Source organism: Leuciscus leuciscus, assembly GCF_965113295.1.
Source record: "Leuciscus leuciscus genome assembly, chromosome: 5".
In the NCBI taxonomy this organism is placed as follows: domain Eukaryota; kingdom Metazoa; phylum Chordata; class Actinopteri; order Cypriniformes; family Leuciscidae; genus Leuciscus; species Leuciscus leuciscus.
Window position 1 is genome coordinate 12327626 of NC_138729.1, and position 25872 is coordinate 12353497.

The 25872-nt window shown below is 37.4% G+C and overlaps 1 protein-coding gene across 1 annotated transcript; it reads left to right on the forward strand.

Annotated features, from left to right (window-relative positions):
- On the forward strand, nucleotides 1-24995 carry wdr36 (WD repeat domain 36). The gene is made up of 23 exons (XM_082171406.1): nucleotides 1-284; nucleotides 1540-1567; nucleotides 1687-1787; nucleotides 2761-2878; nucleotides 2967-3099; nucleotides 3484-3538; nucleotides 4679-4811; nucleotides 4893-5068; nucleotides 5167-5287; nucleotides 5388-5453; nucleotides 6051-6134; nucleotides 6902-7056; nucleotides 7145-7259; nucleotides 7351-7516; nucleotides 12509-12617; nucleotides 12932-13011; nucleotides 14413-14520; nucleotides 18725-18822; nucleotides 18907-19052; nucleotides 19142-19258; nucleotides 20393-20474; nucleotides 20553-20740; nucleotides 24745-24995. The coding sequence occupies exons 1-23, from the start codon at nucleotides 123-125 to the stop codon at nucleotides 24892-24894; spliced, it is 2691 nt and encodes an 896-aa protein (XP_082027532.1). The 5' UTR covers nucleotides 1-122; the 3' UTR covers nucleotides 24895-24995.
- The last annotated feature ends 877 nt before the right edge of the window (nucleotides 24996-25872 follow it).

The following is a 25872-nucleotide window of genomic DNA, read 5'->3' on the forward strand; positions in this document are numbered from 1 at the left end:
TTAATGTAACACCATTTGACAACATCGGGTGCCGATACAGAAATGTGGGGGAAACGGTGTTAAACATTTACTTGAATTCCGTGCAAAGTCAGTGAAGTTTAAAGTTCTACGGGTGAAAATACATGAGAAATATGTCTGCGGGAAAGAAAGGAAGCACGATCTTCTCTGGATTCAGGGCGCTGGGGAATTACTCGAATCATCTGGCGCACGTGCTTCGCTTCCATAAGAAACACAGAGAGTTCTATGTGGTCACTGCAGTCGGACAGTGTTTCCACACATATAATGTAAGTGCGAATTTCAATGAATGGAATTCAGGCAAAACAACCTCTTTATAGAATATTTAATGCTAAGTTAAATAATGCTTAGTGTCTAACCTGTTTTGAACCTCTTCAGTGGTAATACCGTTATTTGAAGTACTTGAGAGAATCATTTAAAATCCATGGTACATAACTTAAAAGTTTAGTAGCCTACCATGCATGTGGGACCCATAGTATCCTTGAATTCACCATAGAAAACAATGTAAATACCTGTGTTCCGCTTGACCGCTTTATATCAAAGCGCGAGTTGTAACGTTACAGTGATTGTAATACTATGGTATGGAGATTATGTATCATGATGATATGTCCAAGAATACCATAGTACCATTGTAAATGTCTAAAATACGATAGTACTACCATGATACCGTGTCCAAAAGCAAGGTAAACTCCAAACAAGCTTTTCAGTAAATGCACCATAGTATTGCCATTATTATCATTATCACCACCACAGGTAATCAAAATTACCATGCAACCACGGTACTTTTTTTGGTAGCTTATGCACTAATGAAACCGGTTCAAATATGCATGTTTTTGTTTTGTCTCAAAGTGACAGACACTATTTGACACATTATTTTGTTATGTTGCACTGTTACATGTATTTATGTTGTTATAGGCTACGTTGTTCAGTATTAATATTACTCAGTATTTATTTGCCTAGCCATACTTTTCTAGATACAGTAATCAACCAAATATGGTGTTAAAATAAAAGTAATATAAGTTGTGTGCTAATAATTGTAAGTTGTAATAACTTGATGAATAAATAATTATTATAATATGGCTTTTTATTAATTAAAGGGTTAGTTCACACAAAAATAAAAATTCGGTCAATAAATACTCACCCTAATGTCGTTCCAAACCTGTAAATCTGTTGTACATCTTCGGAACACAAATGAAGATCTTTTTAATGAAATCTGAAAGCTTTCTGTTTCTCCATTGCGATACAACTACCACTTAAACGCTTCAAAAACTTCATAAAGAGATCATAAAGAAACTTTTTGAAGCGTGCTAGTTGCATAGCTGTCTATGGAGGGACAGAAAGCTCTCAGATTTCTTAAAAAAGATTTTCATTTGTGTTCCGAAGATGAACGAAAGTCTTACAGGTTTGGAACATCATGAGGGGGAGTAAATGATGACAGAATTTTCATTTTTGGGTGAATATCCCTTTAATTTATGGAACTGCTTTCAGTGCAATATAAAATGAACCCATCTTTTTTTCTGGCAGGTAAAGAAACTTGGAATCGTTGCAGTCAGTAAGTAGGATTCAGTACATTTATTTCCTGATTACAGCACATTTTCAGCACATGCATGATCAAACAATTATAGTTTCCCATATGCATTTGATTGAAACACTTAATAACCACCTATACAGGTAATGCCCTGCCAGAAGACATTTCATCCCTGGCGGCAGATCGTATGCTTGTGTATGCTGCATATGGAAAACTTATCTCAGCTTTTGCAAAAAGCAAAGAGGTAAAGCATGAAAGTCCATAGTTAGTGATCTACTGTGCTCTTAAAGGTGAAGTATGTAAGATTTTTTTTGTATCTAAATATTTCTTTTGGTTTCTTTAGTTTCTTATAGTTTATTGTTCATTGACTACTATTAGTATGCCATTCATGGGTTTATCTCCCCCAAAAGTGTAAACATTGAGCCTCCCAGGCACCATCCAAACACTGAGAGCGGTCCGCTCAGATCCATCAGTCTCTTACCAGCTCAACCTATAGCGAAAGTTTGGAGTGTGGCTACTGTAGCAGGCCGAGCCAGAGAGTGTTTAAGGGGATGGTTCGCCCAACATTTTTTATTCTGTCATTAATTACTCAGCTTCATGTCGTTCCAAACCCGTAAGCCTTTCATCTTCAGAACACAAATGAAGACCTTTTTGATGTAATCTGAGAGCTTTTTGTCCCTCCATTGACAGTTACGCAACTACCACTTTGACAATTCAAAAAGTTCATAAAGAGATCGTAAAACCAATCCATATGAATTGTCAAAGTAGTCACATTTTTCTGAAGAGACTTGATCATTTTATATGATGAACAGATTTAATTTAGGCTTTTATTCACTTATACATGTAAAATACTCGTGTGCGCTCTAGACAGATTATTAGCCCTACTCATTTTCTTAATCATGACACATAGCAACACAGCTAAAAGTTTTCCTAATATTTTAGACATTTTATTGAAAGTAGCCTGCTTTTTCCTGTTGAGACATGCCTTCACAAGCACCTGTAAGAGCTGTTTGTGATTTTGAGTTGGGGAGGCACGAATCACGACTCACTGAAGGGCAGTAAGTTGTATGAAAACATGCTTTATTTTTGTAATTCCGCTAGGTGCCACTAGTGTCGAAGAAACTACATACTTCACCTTTAAAGATGCATAAAACTAAAGAGACTTTGAAATAAGAATTAGTGATAAGTAATATGTTTTTACTGTCTCTTCCATCCAGGTTGTTAACACATACAAAGGCCATCAAGCTGATGTTCACTTACTGTTGCCTTTTGGAGATCATCTCATTTCTGTCGACAAGGACAATGTTGTCATTATTTGGGATATCGCGTCTGAAGGTTGGTTGGTTATTTTTGCTATGTTTAAATTTCATTTCTTTCAGCAGAATCACAGTGTATGTAATATGTTCTGTCAATCTCACTGCAGAGACATACCTGCAGATTTCATATGACAAAGCATCATTTGAGGTCTCTGCTCTGATGCACCCGAGCACCTACCTGAACAAAATCCTGTTCGGAAGCAGTCAAGGGAGTCTTCAGTTATGGAACATCAAATCAAAGTATGCACTTCTAATGAATGCTGAATGTAGTGGCTTCCATGACATTTAAATGAGTGTTTATTCAGTTGAAGTGTGCTCTGTGCCTTTCAATTGTAGATTAATGATATGAAGATTAATTTTAATATATTTTTAGTGTGTGCATTGCTTATAATGACATTCCAGTAAACATTTTTGGTCGCAGTGTTACTTACGAGTTGAAACTCACCAAAGTCATATTCCACTCCGAAAAGTTTTTAAAGATGAAAAGGAGAAATTCTGTCACAATGCAAATATTTTCTATTTTGTTTGTAATTCTCATTATTCCAGATGATGATTGTTCTCAATGATGACCTTTGTGTTAATGTTGTTTGAAATAATAAAACAAATCTTCCTCTCTTAATCCAGCAAACTCCTGTTCACATTTCCTGGATGGGCATCTGCTGTAACCGTTCTTCAACAGGTAGGTCTCGTTACTTTCTTTCTTATTATTCTTTACCCTGTGCACATTTAAAACTACACCTATTCATAATTGACTAATTCAAAAACAGAATCCACGAAGGTGGTTGAGTCGAGTAACTGACTGATATTAAAACAATAAACGCGCTGAATATCTGTAACCTTTGCACAAAACTATCAAAGATGATAAAATCCTCTAAAAGATGTTGCTTCCCTTTTACAGAGATGTTTTCATACCTTTTCCAGCATTTAAAAAAAAAGATAAAAGTTTTAAGATTTAAGTTCAAACCAAGTCAGTTGGTGGACAATCCATCAACTATCCCTTATTTTATAGTTCAATGAGAGGGCTACAGACTGCGCCTAAAACGGTCGACCAAAAATATTAATTTGTGAGTGATGTTTTTGTTAAGATCACCACTGGCGACAATATAAATGTACATGTTATGATATAAAAAAATTGTAAAGGATACAAAAATGTGGAAGTATAATCTGTAGTTTTCACGAAAGCCGTGGAGCTGTCAAAATTCTGCTGAATGATGTGTTTTGTTCATTTACATATACTACCGTAATCGTTGAAAATCGGCAAAGTTACACTTGAACTACATGAGGAGTTATGACTTGTCTACATGATGATGAAGAATAAAAGGAGCTAAAAAAAAATATAAACTTGAAGAGCTGCCTTTCACCACATTAACCTCTCTGATATTACTAATGAAGAAAAATGGACTGGATGTGTACAAGACAACATTTATAGAATGCATTGAGGAGGCCAAATTACACTCAGTGGCAAAGTGATGCTGACATAATTATGGTCTGTAACACTGGCTCAGATTCTGTGTAAAGAGCAATTCTTTGTGACTATAGAAATCTCAAGTTGGAAAAGACGTTCAAGTTTCCACTTTAAGTGAACCGTAGTTCCCAGGACATCCACAAGATGGATAACAGTGCTGATGCTGTAAAATGAGGGGAAAGATGTAAACACAAGATAGGATGGCTGAAATTAAGTGTTTAATTAAAAAAAAATGTTTATTCTTATGTGGCACCTAAACAATTTGGTGCCTATTTTTTTCTTATAGGCTCCTTAATTGATTTCTTTGTGTGATAACTAGTGTGTAATGTGTTCTGTCGAAATGAATCTCTTTAGACTACAGCTGTGGATGTTGTGGGTGTGGGTTTAGCATCTGGCCAGATCATCATTCACAATATCAGGTTTGATGAAACACTGATGAAGTTCCAACAAGACTGGGGTCCAGTCACAGCTTTATCCTTCAGGACAGGTAATGTTGTTGCCTAGGCCTCACAAAGTGTATACAATACTTTTCCAATTAAATTGCACTTACTTTGTCCTTGCCATGCAGATGGGCATCCAATAATGGCATCTGGCAGTCCTATTGGACACATAGGGCTGTGGGATTTAGAGGAGAAGAAACTAGTCTGTCAAATGCGAGATGCTCATACAACAGCCATTGCCGGCCTCACATTTCTTCAAAATGAACCCCTCCTGCTCACTAACGGAGCAGACAATGCCATACGGGTTTGTGTTTACTCTGGCTTGTTTTTCATTATTATTCAGATGTGATGGTAGAATATGAATGTGCATTATGCCAGTAAACAATGGTATGTGTGATGTAGGTGTGGATTTTTGACGTTTCCGGAGGGGAGGGCCGTCTTCTAAGACATCGGATTGGTCACAGCGCCCCACCAACAAAGATTCGGCACCATGACCAGAGCGGCTCTCAAATCCTTAGCGCAGGTACTGTCATAACCAGTACATTATGAATATATAAAGGCGTATAAACGCAGATAAATGTATTTAAGCATAATGATCCTAAAATTTTTACTTCTCATAATAGGTCAAGATGGTACTTTGCAGTCATTTTCAACTGTTCATGAAAAGTTCAACAAGAGTTTGGGGCACGGTAATAACTACTTGCCATTTTCTTGTTAGTGCATGTAAAGGTAAAGTGTGTAATGCATTTATAACTAGCAGTACCAAACAGATTTGCATCAAAAATAATTAGATTTGTACAATTTCTGAAGTGGTTTTTAATGCTTTGCTAGGGTGTTCTTGAAGTTGAATATTTTTATACTTTTTAAGTTAATAATTTTGAGTTTGTTCAAATTATTAGTAATAGCGAGGCTTACCTTGTTTCCAAACATGTTTTCCAAACACTCTTAAAAACCCTTAAGCCTTAGTTTCCCATCATTCAAACTATCAAGTCAATTATTTGCTAAACTACTTATTACAGGTAGTCCCACCTTCAAATTCACACCATGCTGTTATATCTGTCAGTTAAACAAACAGCACTCTGTCTTCACAAAGTCAACCTAAAATTGCCTTCTTGCCACTTAAATTAGGAAAAAAGTATTCCTTTAATTTTTTTTAAGTATTACTTTTAAACACTTGATTATGGGCTTGTTACATTATAAAGACAATTGATTTCATCTTGGTTTGCCGCAAGAAGTGTCTGTTTTGTAAAATACTTCTTTTTTTCTTTTTTTTTTTTTACCAACAGGCACCCTCAACAAAACGAAAGCTAAAAAAAAAGGTGTGAGGAACGACATTGAAAAACTTCCAGCCATCACAACTTTTGCCTCAGGTGTGATAAATGATTTCATTTTTAAATTACCGGTGATAATGTATGTTTTTAAAATGATTAGATAAAAATTCTGTCATCAATGACTCACCCTCATGTCATTTGTTCATCATCGGAACACACTTGAAGATATTTTTAATATTCTCACTTTATTTTTGTTCATTCATTTGAAGGTCCACACAACCAAAATGTTCAAGCTTCAAAAAGTACATAAAGACATTTTTATAAGTAATCCTTATGAATCAAGTGATTTACTCCAAGTCTCGCTTTATATGATGAACAAATTTAATTTAGGATTCAATGTTGATCAAAACACATGCATAGAGCACATCAAATGTGGCAAACGGTAGCTCAATCATGCATGTTTGAAGTGAGAACAAACCTCATAGTTTCCCATGAGTTTGGGCTTTCTAAAAATATTGGAACTTTTTAAAATATCTTCATTTGTTTTCCGAAGCTGTGCACTTTCACAAGGGGGGACAATTATGTTCATAGCAGAATGATAATGGGTTTGCTTATTGTACTCAGGGGCTACATGCAATACACAGTTTAACTGACTTATTTAAGAGGTAATTGGTGAATATTACAATGAAAGTCTTATTGGTTTGGAACGACATGACGGTGTGTAAATGATGACAGAATTTTCATTTAAACTCTGATCCTCTCTCTATATCCAAAACAGTGTTAGAATTACCTTATAAATAACTCATTACAACTAAAATATTGAAAGCTATAACTGTGTGTAATGCTGCTGATGTTATTTTGTATAGAAACGGCTCGTCAGAGTGACTGGGATGGCATTATTGCATGCCACCGTGGTTTCCTTATGACTACGACGTGGAACTACCAGAAAGGTTCAATGGGTGCTCACAGGTTGCAGCCTGAACGCCTTAGCAGGAACCTTATCGTCAATGTCCATGCAACCGTAAGTGTGTAGATTTGATTTATGTTTAAATGATCATTTAGCTATGTAACGGATGACTACAAATCAGATTTGGTCATATGTTGTCCAGGCTGTGGATATCACCTCCTGCGGGAACTTTGCAGTGATTGCACTGTCTTCAGGACACATTGATGTGTACAACATGCAGTCTGGTTTTCATCAAGGATATTACGGAGAGGACAAGGGTAAGTTAACTCCATCCTGAACATCAGGGGTGAAATACGTGTCAATTCCTGTCTGATCTCAATAGCATTTTGTGTGTTTGTGTGTGTGCAGCGCATACAGGGCCTGTGCGTGGGGTCGCTGTGGATGCGCTGAACCAATTGACTGTTAGTGTGGGAGCAGATTGCCTTCTGAAAATCTGGAAGTTTAAATCGAAGGAGCTGTTACATTCACAAAGCCTGCCAGCCACCCCGGCGTCATCTCAGCTTCACAGGGACAGGTATTAAAGATATTAAAGTTGCAGTAAGTGATTTATGAGAAACGCTGTTGATATCTATATCAACATCTATAACCCCTATCTTGATAGCTCTGTCCCCAAATTCAGGAACACACCATGCAACACAGGCCCCTCCCCTCTAATGAGTGTATATGCCTCTTACTGCTGATTGGCTACAAGTGTGTTTTGGTGCTGGGTCCGATCCACTTTCAACTGTGTTTTTCAGAAATCGCTTACTGCACCTCTAATGCATAAGTAATTATGCATAGTTTTAAAAACACTTTTTATGGTACAGAAGATTTGACCCTTTAGCGGCTGAGGCGTGAATCTGCAAGCGGAGCATTGTTTTGGTAGTTACGTGAGATGGGCTTCAGCTCAGCTCTTCAGCGAGGATGAATATGATGGTTTGAGGCGTACCCTGCGGTGTACCTATTAGGCCTTTCGTGATTATTAAATAAAACCATCTGATCGTGGTTATTTGATTTAACTGATATTATTTCAGACAACCAGGATTAGTGTGCTCTTTTAGAAGACACAAGGGAGGGATGTATACCAAGAGTTTTCTGTGATTTAACAACGGATGATTCCTCAGGCTACAGCAAGGATAGTTTTGAACACTGATTTTATTTTTTTATTTTTAAACCTAAAATAAATCTTCTGTTCTGCAGCTGTCTGTTAAAGTGTCATGCAACTCTCCTGTTTTACCACTGGTCGTTCACACCTCAGATTTGAAAAAGACTCGTGACATGGGCGTGTTAAACTAGAAAAGTTGGAGTGTAGAATGTGGAATTAATAGAGGCAACAACCAATTAAACAGACCTACAACACACTCATTATACAGAAAAATGAATATTAAAATATGAGCAGAGAAAGAAAAAAAAAAACATACAAATAACTGAGTTGGGGGCAAATTGATGTATTATAAAAAATATAACCCTATGACAACAAACTCCCAAGAATCTTGGGAGTTTGTTAGAGACTATTAGAGACTACTAACAACTATCATGAACAAATCAAATACATTTTGATAAATTATTCTCAGAAGTATAAAAAATCTGCATTAATACTTTGCATATGTATTTGTCGATATTAAAAATGAGGAAGAACATTTAAAAGGTCTATTCATATTTTCATTGTTTGCACTACAATCTATGAACAAATGGCTCACATCAGTTTAACAAAGAAAGAATAAATGCATAGTTACTTTTTGTACATTCTTTGAATATTACATAGTATTACATAAATAATACATTGTCTTCTGTGTATCAGAATAATTAGTGTCATTTAGGCAGTTGTGGGTCGCACATTAGGGGTAGTGAGTAGTGAACACACTCACACTGCAAGCCAGTGGGCACACACACCCGGAACAGTGGACAGCCATTTTTGCTGTGGTGCCCAGGGAGCGATTGGGGGTTAGGTGCCTTGCTCAAGGGGACCTCAGTCATTTTCTGCTGGTATTGAGACTCGATCCCGCAACCTTTGGGTTACCAGTCTGACTCTAACCAACAGTCTGACTACCACATAATGACCAAATATTATGGCCAATCACAGATGAAGTGAATATCATTGATCTTCTCCTAACAAGGCCACATATTAAGCTCTGGATATTTTAGATGTTAAAGGAACACGCCAACTTTTTGGGACTTTATTTTATTCACCGTATCCCCCAGAGTTAGATAAGTCCATACATACCTTTTTCATCTCCGTGCGTGCTGTAACTCTGTCTGACGCACCCACCGCTAGCCTAGCTTAGCACAAAGACTGGAGGTAAACGGCTCCAGCTAGCATACTGCTCCCAATAAGTGACAAAATAACGCCAACATTTTCCTATTTACATGTTGTGATTTGTACACACAGCGTGTACGAATAACAAGGTCACATGAGACACAACCATCTTCTAACCGTATACATACTGGGAACTATATTCTCAGAAGGCGAAGCACTGCTACTTCTGCGGAGTGATTTACTCCAACTCTGAGCGAACTCTCTGCTCCTCACCACGGGGCTTCTCAGGTGCTGTGCGCAAATCACTCCGCCCAAGTAGCAGTGCTTTGCCTTCTGAGAATATAGTTCCCAGTATACGGTTAGAAGGTGGCTGTGTCCCTGTTATTTGTACACGCTGTGACTATACTAGTAATCACAACATGTAAATAGGAAAATGTTGGCGTTATTTTGTCGCTTATTGGGAGCAGTCGGGCCATTATTATTATTTTATTTAATTTTTACAGATCGGGCTTTGCTCGGACTCTGGCTCATTTAGCTTCTCTCCTTCCATCGTGCCCATAATATACATGCAGAGCGCAGGCTACTGTATGAAATATTGATAATATTATAAATATGCAACGCAATATGCGATTATGCAAGTAATGCGACGCGCGTGCAGTGCATTAGGTGACAGTTGACCATGCAGACCATCAGGGAGAAGTTGGAGCGTGGGGAGTTACTGGAGAGTTTTGATTTGATTACCACAACAAACAATGAGCCTGAAGCCTTCAACAGTGGATGCTATTCTTTTTCTTCACAACACTCGTGAATAAACAGTGAATGAGCCTATAATCAGTTCAACAGATTTTTTAATTTTTTATATTTTTATTTATTTAACGATTATTATTATTAAGAGTTCTTTGAAAAGTTGTTCTTCAGTAAAGTTACTTAACATCAAAAAAAGGTAGGCCGTAAATCTTTATTTACTGCTGGATCACATTTGGCTATATAATATTCTCTACTGCATGCTTATGCTTCTCTGTAATGGACAGTCTGTATTAATATTTGTGGGCATAATTGTTGGTGGTGGTAGTTATGTTTGAGGCCTATAATAAAATTTTACCTAGTAGCGTGTATGTGTGTGCGTGTAGCAGAGACAGCGCGCATCAGAGAGCGCGCGTCAGAGAGAGCTTAAAGTGATATTGATGTTGGGGTCGGGTTCGGGCTGAGAAATTGCAGACATTTTCGGGCTGAGGCCGGATTAGGGCTTGAACACCACGGGCCAGGTCTCGGCTAGTGCTGAATTTTTTGCCCCGTGTAGGGCTCTAAGCAGTATGCTAGCTGGAGCCATTTACCTCCAGTCTTTGTGCTAAGCTAGGCTAGCGGTGGGTGCGTCAGACAGAGTTACAGCACGCACGGAGATGAAAAAGGTATGTATGGACTTATCTAACTCTGGGGGATACGGTAAATAAGCTAAAGTCCCAAAAGTCGGCGTGTTCCTTTAAGCAAACAATCAGTTCTTGTAATCAACATGTTGGATGCAGGAGAAATGGACAGGAATAAAGATCTGAGCGATTTTGACTTGGGCCAGATTGTTTTGGCAAAGAGAATGTGTCAGAGTTTCTCTGAAATGGCAAGGCTTGTGGGTGGATCCCGGTCAGCAGTGGTGAGAATGTAACAACAGTGGTCTGAGGAGGGACAAATCACAAACCAGCCAAAGGGTTTTTGTGGCCCAAGACTCATCGATGCACGAGGGCAAAAAAGGCTATCCTATCTGGTCCAAGGCCACAGAAGGTCTACTTTTACATGCAAAATTTGATGACTAATCACAGACCATGTGTGCCTATGATGACTCCTGTCCACCGCTGAAAGCATCTACAGTTGAAGAATGTTGCCTGGACCGATGAGTTACGTTTTTTTTTTTTTACTTTACGTGGGCGGCCGATACTTGTGCGCCATTTCCCTGGGGGAGTGATGACACCAGGATGCGCTGTGGGACAACAAAAAGCCAGCAATATGAGCAAGCTGAGAAACCCTGGGTCCGGCCATTCATATGAAGTAAGTTTGACCAGTGCCACCTACCTAACATTGTTGCAGACCAGATACACCCCTTCATGACAATGGTGTTCCCTGGTGCAAGTGGCCTCTTTCACCAAGATAATGCACCCTGCCACACTGCACATATTGTTCAGGAATGGTTTGATGAACATGATGATCTCAGTCCAATTGATCATCCGTGGGATGTGCTGGATCAAAAAGTTCCACCTCACAACCTACAGGCCGTGAAGGATCTGCTGCTAATGGCTTGGTGCCAGATACCACAGGACACCTCCAGGCCATGGGTCTTGTAGAGGCCATGCCTCAATGATTCTGCGCTGTTTTGGCAGCAGGCGGAGGACCCGTAGCATATTCGGCAGGTGGTCATAATGTTTTGGCTAATAGGATATATTTCATTTGAAGAGGAAAAAATGCAGAATAGAGGAGAGTCTGCTGGCAAAAAGAGAGTGCTACAGAGCTCATAATAAAAAGAGAATCAACATTGGCTTGGCTTTTCGGAGATGGTGAGAACTGAAGGATTTGAAATGTTGTAAAAATGATGCGGAGATGCTGGTTTTATTACTCGACAGGTGAGATAAATTGCCAGATGTAGCTCTCTAACAGAGTTAATTGTAAAGCATTATCTATTGTGAAGGGTCACTTTATTATGGTTGTAGCGCTGTGCTGAAATTTATTTTCAAGGAAGTACAGTGTCAATTAATGGGTATTGCTACAGTACCGTCTTCAGATAGTAATCTTGAGATTCTTTCCATCTAAACTTGTATATCTCTTAGTAGTGAATGTTTTATGAGCAGTAGGATAACCAAATTCATCCACACAGTCACGCAGTGCTAGCAGTATTGTTGTTTTCATTAGTTATGTTTCCATCCACCTATTTTTATGCGCACTGTGGGACATTGCTTAAAAATGCTAGATGAAAGCGCCAAGATGCACATAAATAAAAAAAATGCGCACAAAAAACGTATGCGCTCAATTTAGGTGGATACATATTTTAATTCGATATCCGATAATCCGAATACATGCACATAAACTACGATGGAAACACATTTACAGAATAAATCCCTCATTGCACAAAAAAACCCAACTTGTGTGACGACTTCTTATTATTTTATTTTATTTATATATTATTATTATTTCTTGTTGTATTTTATTAAAAGAAAATATTTTACCCATGTCGTAGAGCCCTAGTTAGGATGACAGTGATGTTGATTTATGCTTGATCTCTCCAAACAGCGGGATGCTTGCTATCGCGCTGGATAATTTTTCAGTTCACATTCTGGACATGGAAACTAGGAGGATTGTTCGCAAATTCTCTGGAAATCGTGGGCAGATCAACGACATGGTGAGCTTCAGCTTCAACTATATAATTCAAAATTGACTTGTCTTTGGCCATTCTCAACCATTATTTGTACTTGAAATGACTCTTTAGACTACTATTGTGGTTATTTTTTCTCATTGTTTGGTGCTTGACAGGTCCTGGTTACTATTAAGGTTCTTAATGTGGACAAAATACTTTTTTTCCCTGTTGTGTTCCATATAAAAAAGAAAGTCGTATGGGTTTTGCATGAGCGAGAGAAAATAATGTAATTCATTTTTGGGTGAATTAAGTATGCGTAACTAAGTGCTTATGAAATGTGCTTTATGCTTTTTGTCCAGACATTTAGTCCAGATGGACGTTGGCTGATTACTGCATCTATGGACTGCACCATCAGAACATGGGATCTTCCATCTGGCAGGTACTAAGTTTTGAGCATAAACCAAGGCTTTTCAACTGGCAGCCAGTGAGCCCTAAAATAAATGGATGAGACCGCTGTACTTTTCTATTGCGTTTATAATATTTGCTAAGAAAAAACACCCAAATTAAGAGAATTCTAAGACATTAACCTACATTATTTGGGCAGATGAGTGAAAGCATAATAAAAAAGTGGCTTACAAGTCATTATACATGAAACCATGAAGGTGGTGCTTCAAGCTCAAATAGTTCAGATGGTAGGAAAATTTACATACGGATTGGACATAATTGTATCTTTTTTTTCATAAATTACAATAGCATTTTAAATTGGCAGCCCTAATCAGTATGCAAATAACTTCTCTGCTGAAAAATCTTCAGAATAAAAATGTCATGAGCTACAGCAGTTGAAACGTGTGCATGCTGACACAGTGTTTTGCTCAATGCATGAGAGGTTAACGATAAAAGTCTGACCCTCAAGAATAAAAAAAACTCTTTACTTTCTGGAAGACTTGTTTTATCATCTGAAATGTGCTGCAACTTTAATTCCAAACCAACTATTGCAATTGCATAGATTCCCAATCCAACTTTTTTTGTATAGCACATTTCTCACACGCTGGAAGTTTTGCTTTAAATACATTTGTTTAAATAAATGCCACTATAATTTGTTTTTGATACCCATATTTTTTCTTCCGGCTCTGAATACTGTTGAACGTAAAGGATGTTGCAACTAAAATGCACATTTACATTTTATGCAGTTTTAGTAATTTTTTTTAATAGAATTTTACTGTTTTTGAAGGTATTTGTTTATTGACAAGACAAAAATCTTCAATTGAGTGCTTCTAAATATTTTAACAATAGGATGTTTAGTTGTTGTTTTTTATCCATGTTAACATGTCTTTACAATGGAAGTGCTAAAGTCTAATGAAAGTTCCCTTTTTCATTTGCATAATCTGGCCCTGAAAGTAAGTTATTGTAGAGGCCAGGCATGAACCTAATTTTTGTGTGTCTTGTAACATGTATAGGTAATGCTTAGATTGAATAGGGAGATTGCATCATGGCCGTTCCACTACAAACCACTAAAGTAGCCTTTTGAAGGAGGGAAAGACCAGGCCAGTCCAGTGACACCTTTTCCACTTTCTATATTATTGACTGGTTAGATATTTGTGATGACCTTTTCTGTTTAGTCAGTCACGGATACTTTTCAAAGCAACTTGTGAAACCAAATTCAGAGATAATTATTATCTTTCATAGATACGGCCGTAGTGACATTTAGTTTGTTGGATATTTTTCGTTTGTCTAAAGGGGATTCCTCCAGCCGATGAAGTCCCCTCTGGCCCAATTGAATGACTGAATGATTTTCTTTCACACTTTTACATCCTCCACTTTCTCTTGCTGTCATTCATAGTTTGGTCGACTGTTTCCTGGTAGACGCGGCAGCCGTCAGTCTCAGTATGTCCCCTACCGGGAACTTCCTGGCCTCGTCGCATGTTGACACCCTAGGTGTTTACTTATGGTAAGAGATTGTCTTGCAGATATTGTGCCTGTAAACTCTTGTTTTTACTTCAATGAGTTATTTCACACACATGAGATTAAGATTTGTGCGGTTGAATTTTGGTGAACAATTAGCACAAATATCTTATCATTTATCTTGACTGAACAGAGACTTGAAAAGGTTATGTGTGTAATGAGTTCATGATGTTGCCAATTGAATCTGCTGATGTATGAATGGCATTATATTTGAAGAATTAAACATTTTTATATAGTTTTAGTAATTTACTTAAACCGATGTCATTTCCAATTGATGTTTTTTTTATTAATAATATTTCAAGATTAATAATTACTGGGCTGAAGCAACTTGGTTTTACTTGATTATCCATGCATAATTTTTTAGGACAATCATGTTAAATTTGCATATCAAATATGATACATCAGACTTTTGAGAAATGTTTATTTGTACATCTCTCAATCATTATTGCATTGCATATATTGCATATAAAAACTACAGAGCTTTGGTCATAGAACAAAGTATTTCTCATTTTACTTGGACATTATTCAGAGATATAGAGTGACAACTGATATTTATATGCATATTATATACAGTGGTGGTCAGAATGAATGGCACCCCTGGTAAATATGATCAAAAATGGCTGTAAAAAATAAATCTGCGTTGGTTATCCTTTTGATCTTTCATTCAAAAAATTCGCAAAAATCTAACCTTTCATTTAAGTAAAAGAATTTAAGTGGGGGGTAAATCGCATTATAAAATAAATGCTTTTCTCCAAAACACGCTGGCCATAATTATTGGCTCCCTGTTATTAAATACTTTTTGCAACCTCCTTTTGCCAAGATAACAGATCTGAGTTTTCTTCTATAATGCCTGATGAGTTTGGAGAATAACTGACAAGAGATCAGAGACCATTCCTCCATACAGAATCTCTCCAGATCCTTCAGATTCACAAGTTCATGTTGGTGCTTCTTCTGTTCAGTTCACTCCACTCATTTTCTATAGGGTTCAGTTTAGGGGACTGGGATGTTCATGGCAGAAGCTTCATTTTGTGCTCAGTTACCCATTTTTGTGTTGATTTTGATGGGGTTTTTTGGACCGTTGTCCTGATGGAAGATCCAACCACAGCCCATTATAAGATTTCTAGCAGAGGCCGTCAGGTTTTGATTTTTTTTTTATCTGTTGGTATTTGCTAGAATCCATAATACCATGTATCTGAACAAGATGTCCAGGACCTCCAGCAAAAAAATAGCCCACAACATATAAGATCCAGCAGTATATTTAACCGTAGGCATGGGATACTTTTTATCCCTGTTTGCACCAAACACATCTGGTGGCTTTGCTGCCAAAAAGCCCTTTTTTTGTTTCATCTAACCATAGAATACGGTCCCTTTTGAAGTTCCAGCCATGTCTGACAACTGAATATGCTAGAGTTTATTTTTTGAGGAGCGAGGAGGATTTTTCTTGAAACCCTCCCAAACAACATGTGGTTGTGTAAGGGTTGTTTGATAATTTTTTTTTTTTAGGCTTTCTGACCCCCAAGACTAGTAATCTCTGCAATTCTCCATCTGCAGATTCGTGACATCTTTAGTTGATTGGAACTTCTTAATTATTGCCCTGATGGTCAAAATGGGGATTTTCAATTCTTTAGCTATTTTCTTACAGCCACTTTCTATTTTGTGATGCTCAACAATCTTTTGATGCACATCAGAACTATATTCTTTGGTTTTACTCATTGTGATGGATGATTAAAGAAATTTGGCCTTTGTGTTTCCTCATATTTAAACTCCTGTGAAACAAGTCATAGCTAGAAAATGTATTGTTCCTAGTCACTCTGGTGTGCTAAATAAAGGTAAATATTAATGGGAAAATACTTCAGAGATATTTTACTCATAAAACACTCATAATGTGATTTCCTCCCCACTTTCAATTCTTTTACTTCAATGAAAGGTTAGATTTTTGCGAATATTTTTGATGAAAGATCAAAAGAATAAACAATGCAGATTAATTTTTTTACAGCCATTCAACAATTTTTTAATTTTATCATATTTACCAGGGGTGCCATTAATTCTGACCACCACTGTAAAATAGTCTGCTATAATGTTTCTCATTGATGACTCACTAATTTACTTTTGAAGCTGTCAGAATTTGATCTTACTTTTGACCACATAAATATCAGCATCTGCAGCAATTAAGGTGTTTTTCCTCAAATATGAGCTCCATACTATGAGCTATAAAAGCCTGGTGTGTCCAATATTATACTCAACAATAAACACATGAGGGATTTTTTTTGTATTTTGTCAAAAGGTTCAATAAACTGTTATATTTAAATAATTGTAAACGTATATATACACTAACACTGGCTTGGGGACCTATTCTCACTATTTACTATATTACTACCATTTTGGTTGTTTATTATTACTTATAAAGCACACATTAAAGCCACACTAAGTAGAAATTGTGTTTTTGTCAAACAGCGACCCCTAGAGTCGCTCTGGAATACTTGCACTGTCGTAAATATATTAGCCTATATTATAACGTTTTTACATGATTGCAGCTAAATCACAAGTAAATAGTCTATAGTCTAAGGCCTACTGTATAATTTAATTTGTGTTGTTTTTATTGGAATGTAAACATTACAAAATGCCAGATAACATCAATTAAGTTAAATGTACCGCGCATTATTTCATAACATTGGCCGTTATGATGTCATTAGACATGATTATTGCAATTTATCATAATAGTTTGCAAATTGTGCTCGTTTACACTATACAACCTCTACGTTAGGCGTATTTATGTCCTGATAATTATGTGAGATATTGAAAGCTGTTCTCATGATAATCGCAGGAATCAACGTCAACAGCGTCGTCTGATATCCCTCAGGACTACGTGATAAATACACCTCACAACACCTGAGTTCAGCTGGCAAACTAATTCGTAAGGCATATCTATCTGATTTATCAAAACGATTCCATTTACACCTGGTCACATAAATGTATTTTTGCGAAACGGATTTAAATTCGATCTTCAATTCTCGCGCTACATGCAGATTTAATGGAGTGCACGTCACCGAAAGCAACAGACATGAGCTGCATTTTATAGATCATCAGCTAAAATTTCTAAATCAAAGACCGCAATAAGAGAGAGCAGTAACAGCCCTGGTAAGATCATTTCGTTTCTTTACTTTTAATGATGAAGATTGTGTTAATCGTCTGCGACTTACTTTCACTTTGATTTGCTAGTTTGCACGTTGGCTTGATGCAGTTGCTCATCTGCGGTGATGCGTGTTCCAGCGCGTCGTCATATCTGGATATAACATATAGCCTATAACACGCTCTCACAGGTTTTTTTTTTATTTTATTTTATTTTTTGGGAGGAGTACAATTTGCATATGTGGTTTCAACAACCATATGCATTTACACTTGTCCAATTTCGTCTGGAATGCGTCTCAGATCTCCTCCTGAAGTGGTTTGAGGGATCGGATTCAAATCCGTCTCAAATGCGTTTCGGAGGGCATTTAAACCTGGACTTTTCACGATCGGAAAACGCATGAAGTGGCCAGGTGTAAACAACCCCCATGACAAAAACATACGCACGAAAGCCGAAAGCCGAAAACAAACGCTGGTTGGCCTCTCACGTCCAAATTTGACGAAGTGGTGGGGGAAGTGACGTATGCCGTAAAGCAGTCGAATTTTGTAGTTCTTTTTGTGCTCTGGTTACTACCCGAACACCGAAGTTACATAGTGCCAGTAAAAGCGATACAGACCCTGTCAGGCTATGGCAGACGTGTCATTCAACCTATTGTAAGTCGATGTACCATCACAAGGATCTTGGAAATATATTATGAAGGTTGAAAAGTTACATAGTGTTACTTTAATGCCTTATTCTGCATGACCATATTATACATCCCTCAATCCTACCCCACACATACATTTTAACCACCATATTAGCTATTAATAAGCAGTAAATTAGGAGTTTGAGGCAAAAGTCATAGTTCATAAACTTCATGGTGAATATGTGTTCCCCAAACTAAAGTGTCACCATATTTTTTTTTTCTATTACAAATATTTCATGTTATGTTTTATAGAATTATTGGTATGGTAGTGTGCTGTTCCAAACATAGCCTGTCATGACCCAAGTATTATGATTCAAAGAAGTTGCTCAACGGAAAATTGTATAGTCCCTAAGGAATATTGCTCTGTTTCATTTCTAGGTCCAATAACACACTGTGCAGTATGGTGTCATTGCGCCCTCTACCTGCAGACTATGAGCCGACTGTGATCATGCTGCCAGGCACCTGCCCAAGCAAAGGTGCAACCACAGGATCATATTGATTATCATTTTAAAATCATTTAACTTGATATTAAATCCTTTTAATTTTGTGCTTGTAAACAGAAACGGAAGAAGAGGAAGGTTTAGACGTTGACAGCTCTGAGATGGCTGAGTACATTTCACCAGCACAGCTGGATGAACATCTGGTCACACTCTCACTGCTTCCTGACTCGCGCTGGAAGAACCTGCTGCATCTGGACATCATCAAGGTATTATGCTTGTAAAAGCGGCAAAAAACAAGTCTGTGCCTAAGTGTGATATGTTTGATAAACTCTTAAATTCAAATCTTCATCTACAGAAAAAGAACAAACCCAAAGAGCCTCCAAAATTACCCAAAGCAGCACCCTTCTTCATTCCCACCATTCCAGGGCTGGTGCCCCAGTTTGCTCAACCAAACACACCCTCAGAGGGCCAGGTAAACTCTCTTTTGATGGTGTCTCTCTTGAGTTTGGTATTTAGGAAACTCCAAAGTGAAAATCAGGAGACTTGTATGTCCAGCAGGATTCTTTATTAAGAACACGTGCTGTTGTTAGCTGCAGTCATCACGTCCGACTAAGGGAACTTTACATGGTATCTTATAGGCAGTCAGTGGGCAGTCCTTAAAGGTGTTGACCTTACAAACAGCCGATGTGACCACTAAAACAAATCATTTTTAAAGACAATACAGGCGATTACCCCCAACTTTGAAGATAATGGTACCCCCCAAATTGTATAAACAGTAACACTAAGACTATGTAAACATTCACACACAGTTTGACTGTCAGTAGGAAGATCAAAGACGGACAAAAAACCCTCACTGGAAACTATATTGCATCTAATCAGTAAATGTACACCATCATGTTCACCTTGAATGCCCAAATTACAGTGTAGTTGACCTTAGTTTTTCATGTGATGTTATATCCAGGATGTAGGATCAGCAGATCTTAAACAAATTCTTACATTTGTAATCCCACAGATAGTATTTATTGTTGTTGAAAATATGTCAATTTGTAGATTATACAAATCAAAAGTTTTCCATTTTTGTAATGCCTCAGAAAAATAAAACACTTTGGTCTTGTTTCACAGACGGGGCTTAGATGAATTGGGACATTTGAGGAGCTTTCATAAACGTGCCTTAGAAAAAAACATTACTGATGTGCATCTTGACACAAAACAATGGCACTGATATATTTTAAGCTAATGCCAGTGCAAGTTGCTTTCAGTTTAAACAGCTCAAACATATTTTAGTTTAGGACTAAAACCTTGTATGTGAAACGGGGGGTATAAGTTTGGGTATAGTATTGACTGGAAAATATTTATATGTTTACATTTAATCATTTAGCAAATGCTTTTATCCAAAGTGACTTACAAATGAGGAGAACAAAAGTAGTAATAAAACCAACAATAGGGCAAAAATATGCACGTGCTGTAGTTAGTCTAGCACACACAGTACAGGTTGCAAGGTTGTTTTTTTTTACTATATATAATATAAGTAGAATATGAATTATGTATATTTATATGCAATGCATATATGATCATTTAAATTTGTCGTCTTTTTTTTCTTCCTTAGTCTAAAGTTGTCAACTTGGGAGTGTTGGCACAGAAGTCCACCTTCTACCTTCAGCTTGAGAACGCTTTAGACAGCAATTCATGTAAGTCTCTTATTATTTGAAATGACTGTACTTTTGAATTTGCAACACATTCATTGATCATCTGTTTTCTCATGATAGATGAGGAGGCAGTGAAGCTGTTGAGAGAGTTGGGCCCCTCTGCCATTGAAACAGAACTTCGGGCGCTGTCTCCAGATATGGGTGGAGATGTCAGAGTTATGAAGAGTTTCCTCAAGATGATCAGCAGCATTCTTCAGTCCAAAAGAGATTTTGACCTGGCTCAATCCTACCTTGCATTGTTCCTCAAGGTACGGCATAAGCAATCTGCAGACTTTTTTTTTTTTTTTTTTTTACATACTATTTTTAATTAAGCTTCTTAACACATTATCTTTGTCTCTAAGTTCCAATACAAAGCTATAAGACTTTTTGTAGGACCTGCTAGTTTCTGGTCCAACTAGCCATGACTGCCAGTCGCTTGGTTTCTGTTTCTTTCTAATACGCTTGGAATCCCCCATCCGCAGTCAATCATTGATCTAAAATCCTGTTCCACATAGCTGTATAAAGCCGAATAAAGACTATGGAATGCGTTTTTGGGAAGAGGAGGTGGATTTGGGCTCACTTCCAGCTGATGTTTTTTCTTTGAAATATTTATAATGTAGTATTATAATGTTTATGTAATATTTATGATTAAAACAAATATATATATTTTTAATCCAGTTCCAGAGGAAATGAAAATTTGAACAATGAAGGGCTCAATTTATATCGAAAACAAACTCACACGCAAACTTGCCAACCACGATTTGTGTATTCGTGTGTGTATAGTGATCGTAGTGGGCAGTACCGGCATTTCTATATTTTAATCTGTTGCGTACCCTCGCTTTTTCTTGCGAACCGGCACTTCTCTCATGTTTCTAGGCCAGGAAAACACCTTGAGCTCCTCATCATATTCCTCAAACCAGTCCTGAACAGTGTGTGGCAGGGTGCATTATCCTTCTTAAAGAGACCACTTCTACTAGGGAACACCATTGTCATGAACTTGGTTGTAGCACTGGTCAAATTTACGTCCACGTGAATGGCTGGACTCAGGGTTTCACAGCAAAACATTGCCCAGAGCATCACCCTCCCTCCACTTGTTTGTCATCATCCCACAGTGCATCCTGGTGCCATCTTTTATAGGGCTTAATTTGTGCCTTAACAAGCCGGATCCGGTACCACCGAAATCTGATCTAGCATCTAATTTTGGGGAGCCCCTATATCATACTAGCCTGGCTCCGCCCTCCTACGTACTTCCGCTCAATTTTCCTTCAGTACCTTCAGGGTTTGCGGTATATTCGTGGGTTTTCTCCAGGCAAAATTTTACCGGTCCAATCAGCGAACAGAGGGAGTGGCTGAAAACGATGATGTTGAGGTGTTGCGCTAGTTTGAGTTGTAGGGTTACGTCACAAACGTTAGCGATTGGTTATGGCAGATCCAGAGTGGCTCTGGGCAGATCCAATAGTTTTAAACTTCAACAGAGTACCCACCTTCAAGGAAGTTGACGCTTGTCAATGGAAAGTGGCCTGACTCTCTGTACAAATGAAATGTACGAGAGTCTGGTAGGACCAGGCTAATATCATACACAACTGAAAAAATATATATATTTATGTTATCACCTGTGTACATATGTTCAGGAAAATGTGTATAAGAATAGTAATGATAACGTTGTTAATTTAACGTTGTTAAAAAAAGAAAAAGTGTAATAAATGCAGCTTCAAAGTGTTCCATGCCATGTCTTGGCAATGATTTATTGGATTTGACCGCTATTCACATTTCTGCGCATGACAAGCAACGTATAGAGAATATATTTAAACTTTGATGCACATCATCAGTATGCGAATAAACCTTAACGTGCATTTTAACACCATGTCCGTTTTTATTTAATAAATCGTATGCCTATTTTTTTAAATGCACATCAAAATATTTGGATGGAAACCCGACTGAGATTGCGCATATGTTCTGTTACCTTTTCCTACCTCACTTATGCTGGGTACACACCAAAAGATTTTTTACATCTTATAAGATTTTCAAAATGTGACAGACCACAAACATGAGGACAAAAAATCCTAGATTTAAGCGTTTTGCTCCTATAGTGTGTGGTGTGCCATGATGTGACAAAGACAGCACACCACACACAAACAGATTTTCAACCAGAGTCTCGACTATGAACACAGGAAATCTCGCAAAATATCGTGAGACTTCAGAATAAGCATGACGGACGATATGCAGGAAGAAATTGCGATAGTGTTTGGAATGATTTTCACAGAAAATTCACGTGAAAAAACCATTGTACCTACCATTATATATAACCTTTTACACAGAAATATATTCATTCTTTATTGTCTTTATTTATTCTTTATTGGATTTATTGTCTCTTTAGAAAAAGTTATTTAATCCCTCTAGTCTATAGAACCTCACTGAACCCTTAACACTCAGCTTCTTTTTTTTTTTTTGCTTCTTTTTTTTATTGATTTTAAGAATTATACAATTACAGTCAGGGGGGTACAAAGAGTAAAGCCGATAAACAAACATAAAAAGACATATACATAAACAGTGACAAACTTAAAAGTTAAACAAAAATTTGAAAATGTTTACAGATTGAAACGCACTTTGCAGCTTTCTTATTTTTCAAACCCAATATTGTGTTTAGGTATTGTAAAATTTCTGCTCTTAAAATGAAAAACAAAGGCTTGTTTCCTCGAAATTTACACTTATGAATACTAAATCTTAACATTAAGCTGTGTGTGTGTGTGTGTGTGTGTGTGTGTGTGTGTGTGTGTGTGTGTGTGTGTGTGTGTGTGTGTGTGTGTGTGTGTGTGTGTGTGTGTGTGTGTGTGTGTGTGAGAATGACCGTGTCTTCCATCATCTCGCTTTCTGATTGGATATTGTTTCGTTTCACGTGATAATCTCCAGAGCGTGCGCGTGTTTGTCCTCGGAGTTCCCCCCACACATCAGGATTTCTGATCGTAAATATTAAACATGTTTAATATTTACGATTCGCGATCGGAGCGGCTCCGACGTTCTTCCGAGCAGGTTCGGACACTCATAACACACCTCACACCAAGGGAAAATCTGATAAAATAATCTGTTAAACCATCAAGATAATCGGGACATAGCTAGGATTGTCGGAAGGGGAGAAATCGGCCCAAAATCATCCCGATTATCTTTTGGTGTGTACCCAGCATTACTTGCCGGATCCGTCACCATGCTCCCCTGTTCCGGGATCTCAGAATTTACAATTAAAGCACTAATCACTTTCCAAGGTAAATGGCGCACACATACATGGCCATCTACTTGATGTAAAAGAAAACGAGACTTGTCAGACCAACGACCTTTTTCCACCACTCCAAGGTCAAGTTCCAACGCTCTTGTGCCCATTGTAGGCATTTTCAGCGGTGGACAGGGGTCTTCATAGACACTCTGATTGCCCTGAAGCTACGCAGCCCCATGAGCAGAAGAGTGCAATGCCACAGTAGACTTTCTGTTAGCTCAGACCAGACGGGATATCCTTCCTTGCCCTCGTGCATTGAAGAGTTTTGGGCACCAAACACCCTTTGGAAAGCCTTGCCGTTTCAGTGGTACTCTGACCCATTCTCTTTGCCATAACAATTTGGCCTTTGTCAAAGTCGCTCAGATCTTTATTCCCGCCTATTTCTCCTGCATCCAACATGTTGATTACGAGATCTGATTGTTTGCTTAACATCTAATATACCCAGAGCTTAATATGTGGCCTTGTTAGGAGAAGATCAACGATATTCACTTCACCTGTGACTGGCCATAATGTTTTGCTCATCGGTGAGTGTATAATTATTGTAGTATCAATTAACATTTAATAAAAATATACAATGTGATCTTTTATAAACTATATGCACCTAAAATAATGTAAATATTAAATTAAGTGTAATAATGCAATTTAGTTTTATAACACAAACAAATTCTCATCTCTTACATTTATAAAAGGGCTCCAACAAACATCAGATATGTTCTGATTGGTTATGATTTTGTCACTGCGTTTTTATATAGAAAAAATTCATTTATGCTTGAAAGTTGTAATGTTGCTGGTTAGTATACACTGGTTTTTAAACAGCAGATGGCAGCAAATGTTATATGAAATATTTCCCATTAGGGTTTATAGTTCAGCATCTTTTGTAGACTGACTCTCATTTCTGTACATTTTAATTTTAAAATCATCTAAACATTATGTAGTAATTGATCAATTTGAGGTTTTTGACTTTTTTTAAAATGTATTTCTCACAATGCCGTCTTTCTGTGTCAGCTCCATCTTCGGTTCATCGCAGACGAGCCGGAACTGATGGAGGAGGCAGAGAGCGTGTCGAAGAACCTGGAGGAGATGTGGATGTCCATGCAGATGCTCTTAAACCAGAACATTTGTCTGTTGTCTTACATCAAGAGTGCACTAATATAAAGCACCTTTTTTTCATTTCTGAGAATCTTGTTGACTGACTGTGTCAGACTAAATGTTATTGCTCTATTTTGTTAATACACATTAAACGTATTCCAAATCTATATGATTTTTCTGCTAATAGTTTAAACATCATGGCACTCTTATGTTTACACACTGGGTTTTGAATGGACGACACAATATCAAACCAAGCCTTAAAATAAATGCTGCTTAATTTGATATTTTGTCATCTAAAGCTGCACACAGTATATCTGCTATACATATGCACATCCGAAAGGATCCTCCATCATCTTCCAGTGCTTCTCATTTTGTATGACTTGTGCAGCAAGGAAGTGAATCTGTGATGAGTGATGCTGGTGGTTAGCTGGGATTGTGGTTGTTTTGTGTTGAGCAGATACTGAACAGATGGATCTCTCTGTGTGGGAGCCCAAAACACTCCTGCACTGCTTGAGCTTTAAAGGATGACCAGTCATGCAGGCCAGTACAGATTTGGACTCTGTGTGGGTGATTTCTTCCTCATAACACATTCAAATCATCACTGAAAGTGGCATATTTGAAAAATTTAAGAAAAAGTTCCTCAATAATGCACATTAAGTCAAAATCTGTAAGGGGATTGCTGGCATCCAAACGAAAGAAGACTGAAGTAAATGTACATGCTTCAGAGGTCTGGGATAATAAATGCTTTAATAAAACATGTTTTATCTGAATAACTTTAAACAGCACTTCCAAAAAAGTACTTCAGATCAGATGGTAATGCCATGGCACTTTGATATAATCTACCAAGGATAGGCTAAAGTATTGGGGTGGTTCAAGATAGCCATATTCATGCCATTTATGAAAACTGGAAGTAACATAATAAAACAATAATGTAAATCATTCTGCCAGACACTATTTTAAAAACAAACAAAATTAACTTTTTTTGTAATTAACAAAAAATCTTACTATAATGCCCATTTTGTCAAAAAAAATAAAATTATATTT

What these genes read in the sequence shown, in the direction of transcription:
- wdr36 (XM_082171406.1), top strand. Translation starts at nt 123, where the DNA reads ATGAGAAATATGTCTGCGGGAAAGAAAGGAAGCACGATCTTCTCTGGA. An exon ending in TTGGGATATCGCGTCTGAAG is followed by an intron (nt 2,879 to 2,966) that starts GTTGGTTGGTTA and finishes ATCTCACTGCAG; the next exon opens with AGACATACCTGCAGATTTCA. An exon ending in TCGTCAATGTCCATGCAACC is followed by an intron (nt 7,057 to 7,144) that starts GTAAGTGTGTAG and finishes TATGTTGTCCAG; the next exon opens with GCTGTGGATATCACCTCCTG.